The sequence below is a fragment of the Lipophrys pholis genome, assembly GCF_963383615.2.
Source record: "Lipophrys pholis genome assembly, chromosome: 18".
NCBI lineage: Eukaryota > Metazoa > Chordata > Actinopteri > Blenniiformes > Blenniidae > Lipophrys > Lipophrys pholis.
This window is the reverse complement of record NC_137646.1, coordinates 7569528-7577135: the sequence shown is the minus strand read 5'-3', so window position 1 is coordinate 7577135 and position 7608 is coordinate 7569528. Positions and strand designations below refer to the sequence as shown.

General features: G+C 44.5%; 1 protein-coding gene across 1 annotated transcript; it reads left to right on the top strand.

The window, feature by feature from the left end:
• Positions 1-1902: 1902 nt before the first annotated feature.
• On the top strand, positions 1903-2823 carry LOC308123927 (uncharacterized protein; the record flags this gene model as incomplete). Its single annotated transcript, XM_080486674.1, has 1 exon — positions 1903-2823. The coding sequence occupies one exon, from the start codon at positions 1903-1905 to the stop codon at positions 2821-2823; it is 921 nt and encodes a 306-aa protein (XP_080342800.1).
• Between the last annotated feature and the right edge of the window lie 4785 nt (positions 2824-7608).

Sequence of the window (7608 nt, the reverse complement as noted above, 5' to 3'; positions counted from 1 at the left end):
GTTAAAGGTAAGATCAGAGTCTTCAATAGATCAGATCAAAGTACTTTAATAGAATGTATTCAGTCCTCCTGACTGTCCTTTTGGAATGCCAACAGTTGCACCTCTTTGTGGATCAGTGAAGCCTGGAGCAGCCGCGGTAGAAAAGATGCTCTCTCAAACTGATGCTTCTCAACTTTATTGAGCCTTGCAGGTGAACACACCGTAAGAACTACAATGTAAACAGAAAAATACCATTAGCAACTCTTAACAGCATGTTTTACCTTTACACTTTTACCATATTTACAACCTTAAATGAATTGCCTTAAGTTATTCACCGTTGACAATCTGTACCTTGAGTGCTCTTAATATGTAATTTCCATGTATATTTACAACTTTGTCCTTTTTAACCATATGTTTGTACCATGAAATAATATAAATGACCTTTTACTTTACATTACAATTAAACTAAGCTTGAAATCACAGTACACTAAAATTCGCTTTTACTGCTCATCAACGTTTGTGGTACTTCTATCTGATTTACAACAACTACTTCTGATTTACCACACCTTGTCTGTGAGTTCTTTCAAAATAAAAGCATGAGCACTATGCTATAATTACAACATAAAATAAACACTTATGAACCATTGTAAAAAAAGAACTTAATATCCAGGTCATGTATAAAGCCTATTTTCTGACATATTTGTATCCCTGCTAATCTCTTGTTGGTCATGCTGAGGTGATACAGTGGAGCATTTTCACTGTTTCTCTTCTTTATTCAAAAGCCCCGTTTCCACAGCGCCCCTTGGTACCGGTACCGATCAGGTACCGGTTACTATCCGTAACCAGACCCGTATCAGTGCCGCGTTTCCATTACACGGGTAACGGTTTGAAATGTAGGCGGGGTTATGAACGGCCGCGTAATCACACAGGATGTGACGCCATTACGCAGCGGTCAACGCGGGAGAACTCGAGGAACAAACATGGAGGACTATGAGATCGTCGTGTTCTTTCTCCTGGCCTTTTGCTTCTTTGCTAAACAGAGACAGGCTGTTTTGCAGAGAAGGCTACAGGCTTTAGACGAGGAGAGGCGGGAGGAGGAGGAGAGGCGGGAGGTGGAGGAGAGGCGGGAGGTGGAGGAGATATGGGAGGAGGAGGAGAGACGACTGCGGGAGAGAAGAAAGAGGCGACGCAACCGGGTAACTGTACTTTACTTCAGTTAAAATATAGAGCATACTTTTACTTTCACCCCATGACGTTTGGCCGCGATTATCTGTAGTTTTTACTCCATTACATGTCTAAAATGCACCTCATGATTAATCAGCCATTAAAATGTCACCTTCATAAAAATGTTGTATTTTTCAATAGTTACTACTAGTAGTTGTTTTACCGCTGCAGAAGCCATTTGTACGTACTTTAGTTTATTGTACAGTTATTGGGAAGAGATATATTTCACCTGTAATTCATAATTCTTCAGATTTCGTGTTACCGAAAACGGGAAGCCTCATACTGGGCTTTTTTAGTAATTTAAAAGTGTTTCCAATTTTCTTATGTCACTGGCTTTTAATTAAGATTAGATAAGATATCCTTTATTGATCTCACATGTGGAGAAATTTGCAGTGGTACAACAGGATAGTAAAAAAGAAAGAAGCACACATAGCAGAAACTAGAAAAACAGTTAAAAATACAATATAATAAAATAGAAATAGATTGATGTTTAAATGTGTATAAATGTGCTGTTATGTCTCCCAGGTCATCCTGGCAGTGCTGCAACAACACCGCCACAGGAGTACAAGTTGGGCTGTCACTCGTAGCAACGACTGGTGGGAGAGGATAGTGCCTTGCTTCACAAGCACACAATGGGTGCAGAACTTTCGGATGTCTGAAGAGACCTTTCGCTACCTGTGTGGGAGAGTGTGTCCGGCGATGGAGAGGCGTGACACAAGCTTCCGTGTGTGTGTCCCTCTTACCAAAAGAGTTGCCATAGCTGTGTGGAAACTTGCAACGAATGCCGACTATCGCAGCATTGGCCACCTGTTTGGTGTCAGCAAGACCACCGTGTGTCGCTGTGTGCAGGACTTTTGTGACACTGCTGGTCAGTTCCTGGTTGCAGAACAAATTAAATTTCCAGACCAGGAGAAGCTGCAGGAAATGGCAGCCTACTTCCAGAACAGGTGGGGGCTTCCGCAGTGTGTTGGGGCAATAGATGGGTCGCATATTCCCATTTTGGCACCACAGGACTGCCACTGCGATTACTTCAATCGGAAAGGCTGGCACTCCATTATACTTAAGGGAATTGTGGATGGAAGGGGTCTGTTCTGGAGTGTTTTCACTGGCATGCCTGGCAGTCTGCACGACGCGCGTGTTCTCAGACTGTCCACCTTCTGGGAATTGGTTAACCGTGGCTGCCTTTTCCCTGCATGCACCAGCAACATCGGCGGGGTGGATGCAGGCTTCTACATCCTGGGTGACTCCGCCTACCCACTGCAGAGCTGGCTCATGAAACCCTTCCTGGACACTGGGCGGCTGACAGAAGGGCAGCAGGTGTACAACCGGAAGATCTCCAGAGCTCGGGTGGTGGTGGAGAACGCCTTTGGAAGGCTGAAAGGCAGGTGGCGCTGCCTGTTGAAGCGGAATGACAGTGATGTCAGCCTCGCAAAATCCATGGTGCTGGCGTGTCGTGCTCTGCACAATCTTTGTGAGACTCATGGAGAGGAGTACAACAATGGATGGAGCCCCACTGTGGAGGCAAGCGATGCAGCTGAACCTGTGGTGGCACTGGGACAGGGTGCAGATGAGGAAGGCAGGGATGTGAGAGAGGGACTCCTGCAATTCCTAAATGCATGAAGTGTTGTATATATTTGAAGAACCTGTTTAGTGTTGTTATTTCAAACACCTGTTTCTGTTACCTGAGTTACTATTTTGTTGTTCTTGTTCTGCTTGTTTCAGGCTGCATTAAATCTGCAACACTGATCTTTGCGCCCTTGTTGTCCATCTACAAGCCAAACAAATCAGAAAGCTCACTGCTAACAACCCCAGCCAAGTTTTTCTGAAAGCGTCTGACAGAAAAAATAATCTGAATTGTAACAAGTTTTCATTTCATTTCAAACTTGTTCCTCACAAAATACGGCTCAATTCACACCCCAGTCAGAGTGGAGACCTCCAGCACATCACAAGTGTTGACCAAAAAGTAGATGCACATATTGGGGTGTGAAAAAACGATTTATTTGAACATATTTACTTATTTGAACATATTATTTGAACATTTTATTTACATATTATTTACACATTTTAACGGGCTATTCATTTGGCCCTGTGCCACGCTGGGCTCTCATGGCCTGTGCGAGCAAAGCCACCCCCTGCAAGAACGTTTCATTAAATAGCTGGCTCTGCTGAGCCAGCTGGCGCCGTTCCTCCCACCTCTCCTCGCGCCTCTCCTCCTGCACCTCCTCCTGGCGGGCCCGGACCTCCTCCTGGCGGGCCCGGACCTCCTCCAGACGTATATTCTCCCGCTGCTCCATCTGCTGGCGCAAAAACTCCCGACTGAGGTGTGCCACCCGCGCATCTGAGGCCTGCATCTCCCTCAGGAGCTCTGTCAGGTGGTGGTGTTGTTGCTCCCGCCTTCTCCTGCCTAAACAGCAAACGGCGAAAGAACTTAAGTAAAGCGTTGGACAGTAACAATATAATACATTTAATTTGGCAGCGCCTTTCACAGTACTCAAGGACACTTCACAGAAGTATAAATATACAGCATGAATATAATAATAGAAACATCCAGCTGCAAAAACAGCAGAAAATATATCAGTACTCTGCATCATTTGTGCTATGCATTGTTAGGTATTTATCACAGTATTCAATGTAATGGTGCATGTATATACTTCTACTTAACAGAATACCAGTACTGCAATAACAACATGTAAAAGCTACTCCTTACCCGGGCGCTGCTGGAGCGACACAACCCCTGGATGAGGTGGTGAGGCTGGTGGCGATGCAGGTGATGGGGTTGGGAGTGATGGTGTGCTGCACCGCCCCTCCACACTACTGGGTCCAGGGGAGGTGAAATCCTCACCCATCGACTCACTTCCTCCTGCAGAAATGTAAACAAACCACACGTTCAGACTGCGCCGATAACTGGGGCTGAAGCTCACTAGCTAAGCCGCGTGCTAAAGCTAACGGGCTCGCGCCTCGTGGATACAAAAAGCATGGATTTCAGAGTTTAATAACTTTTATAACTTACCATCTCCCTCCACCAGAGACTCCAACAGGGCCGTGGCGCTGTCCAAACCGGCTTCTCTGCCCCGACTGGCCGGTCTGTGGCCATAAATCTGGTCCATGGCGTCCAACCACCGCCAGTGCTTCCTCTGGACCCCGCTGCGGCTATTGTGATCTTTTACCTTGCGGTAGTCACTGCGCAGTTTCTTTAATTTTGCCCGGCATTGTGCCGGACTTCTATTGAAGCCGCCACAGCTCATCCTCTCGGACACCGCCCTGAAGGTTTTCTCGTTGCGAATTGCCCCGTCTAGCTCTCTTTGGATTTGCTCTTCTCCGATTATGGAGAGGAGCAACTGTACTTCCTCCGTTGTCCAGGGATCCATTTTCCACTATCTTTACTGATTTGAAATGGCGGGCTTGCCGTTAGAGTAGCGGTTGTCACAGACCAATCAGCAGACGACAGTGTTGAAGCTCCTCCCCCTCATATCCGGGAGGTTGCGCCTGGTATCCCAAACGGAGGGGTAGCGAGGGGTAGCGAGAAATGGTTACCAATGGCACCTGTTGGTATCGGTAACTGTGACAGTGGAAACGCACACCAAACGGTTACCACAGGTCCTGTACCGGTACCAAGGGGCGCTGTGGAAACGGGGCTAAAGATTGTCATTCATTCAGAATATCAGATTCTGATCAAAGTAAAGATGAAACTAAAGAAGAGATTTTTGTCACTTTGATCTTTCCCAATCCTTGGAAATAGTATAGACTAGTTAGAACCAGCAGATGGCGTAATACTACTTCATGGATGCCAACTGCCATTAAAGCCAAAAGAAGAAGAAGAAAGTCCATTCAGGATAGTGTTGGTGACTTACAGACTGCACATCTCCATCTTCAGCCCACAACAATCAGGGTTCTAATTTACAGATGATTTAAGGTCCGTTTACACCACAACAAAAACAAGTGGAACCACAAAACTTTAGTCACATTTGGGCTCCGTTTATACGACAGTGGTGCTCGGATCCACTGCAACCGTCACTTTTTGGTCCCGGCTCTGAAGGTGGAACTTTTCTTTCACAATCCTGACTCCCCCCACAGGGACAGCCGGAGGCTACGGAGCGCTGTTACTGAGCATGTGCTACTGAACCAGACTGTCAAACTGTGACCTGACAGTGTCAGAGTCTTGATCTCCTGCCTTATTTATGACAATCACTGGAGTCCTTTAGCTTCTTCAAAATGTCGGCTCGTTGGTCTAGGAGTATGATTCTCACTTTGGGTGCGAGAGGTCCTGGGTTCAATTCCCGGACGAGCCCTTTGGTCATCAACCATGATTCTTTGTGTTAAATTTCAAAAGAGGCTTTGACTTTGTGTGTGAGAATCCTCCTCCCAGACCAAGAAGCAAAAGGACTCAACCAACAGTGTCGGGGCTTTATTCAGTTTGAGGAGCTTTCAAACAGCAACGCCGACACATTTCATGTTCACACCAGATTACCTTTGAACGTCCAGTCTCCAAGGTATTTCTGAACTATGTACAGTAACGTGGCCTCATATCTTATAGCACCATCTTCCTCTCCTTCATCCTCACAAACCTTCCAGCCACCTCCTTCTTATCAAGCACAACGTCTCTCTATGGAGAGCAAAGTGAGCTTTGAGAGTCTGGCCTCCTTCATGCCCAGAGAGAGTTTTGAATTCATTTCAGGCTGAAACTGCGTTCTGCTTTTGCACTAGTGACTGACTGGTATGTCCTTTCCATATGGCTGCAGATGATGAAGGGCAGAACAGCTTCTGTGGTGTTGAGCTTGATTTCTAGTTCACTACACATGGCAGAGAAATAAAGAAATCCATCCCAGACCTGCTCAGCTGTATTCTGGCTCTTATATTGGTAGAATCATTAAACATTACACTCTAGAATCATTACACTCCTGCTATTGTGCATGTGCACCACGGCTGTAGTAAACAGGTCCTCTGATAGTTTTCGAGTTGAGAAAATCAGATGAGGAAAATGCACACAGTTGCATCAGCACTTCTTTTAACAACCTAAGCTGTGAACATGAAATGAATTTTCTTTTTTTTTGTGATGTAGCATGGAGGACATTATCTTTATCTGTTGTGTGTCTGTTTTGTATTTAACGAGTCATTTCTTTGGAGCACTGAGTCCATCAAAGAAATGACACCATGCGGTGGTGATTGGTGTTGAATGTTGTTTCCAATTAGTGAATTATGCAGCTTAGCATTTGCTCGTGCATTAGATGTATATTGACTTTATTGAAATAGACTTTTTCTTGCTTTGGTTTAGTCCTTCTGAATCTATATTACAAAGAAGTGTCCCACCTTTTCACTGAACTGGGTTTATCTCTAGCTTAGTAGTGTTATAATGTTAAATCAATCGACCGGTGAGAGTGACAGACTGTGGAAAGTCGAGACAAAATGTTGAAATGTGCTCTCATAAACTCCAGTTAAACTTTTGATATTTGGCATTCAAAATAAAATCCTCTGGTAATTAGTTAGTGTGCACTATGAATGTGCTCCATGAAAAATCCAAAAAATAGCACAGAGCAGCAACGAGCCTCAATTCAGTCCCACCCCAGGAGGGTCATGATAAAGTTTTCTTTGTTGGCTCGCTTCAGAGTGCAAGTGTGAAATTGCTAGTCAGATGGAGCAAAATCGCACGTCTGCGCCAAACCGCGCCCCCTAGTGTCTAAAGTTTAAAATCCACACAGACAGAATATGATTCCCAAAAACCTAAACTGATATACGTTCTCAATATTAACTCCATCGATGGATATTGTGGCTTCACCTTTTACCAACAAAATAATCAATATACTCACTTCTCCAGTTAAAACACTCGTGGACAAAGTTTAGAAGTGGCACTTCAAAAATAGTTGAATTCTGGTTGTAAAGGTTCCTGGACTGGTGTCTCCTGAGGTTAACTGATGAGAGAAGAGCCAACTGGTTCTGTAAACTCTGTTGGGTGATTCTTCAAAGCTCAGTGTGACATCACATATCGGCCTTTACCAACTTCAAGGCTCGGTGTGGTCACACGGGATCAATGGAGTTAAGCCCCGCCCCCTTGGACCTGCTGCCATGACTACCATCAACCGTAGCAACTAATAATGTTTATTTAACTTTTCTGTGCAATATATTTTAATTAAATCATTATTTAAGTCCAGTCTTTTATTTTCCTATATTTAAGCGTAGTGTTACTAATCTAACTGTGTATAATGTTACAGTGGCTTACAATATTAAATATACTTCTTTCGGAATAAAACCTCTGCCTTGTTTTTGATGAATGCTTAGGCTTACTAGGCTACTGTATAGAGTTGGTCTTTATGGTGGTACTTGAAAAGCCAAGTATTTTCTGGGTTGGTATTTGGTGTAAAAAGTTTGAGAACCACTGCTGTAGAGGAAAGGACATTGAGGCCAAATGGG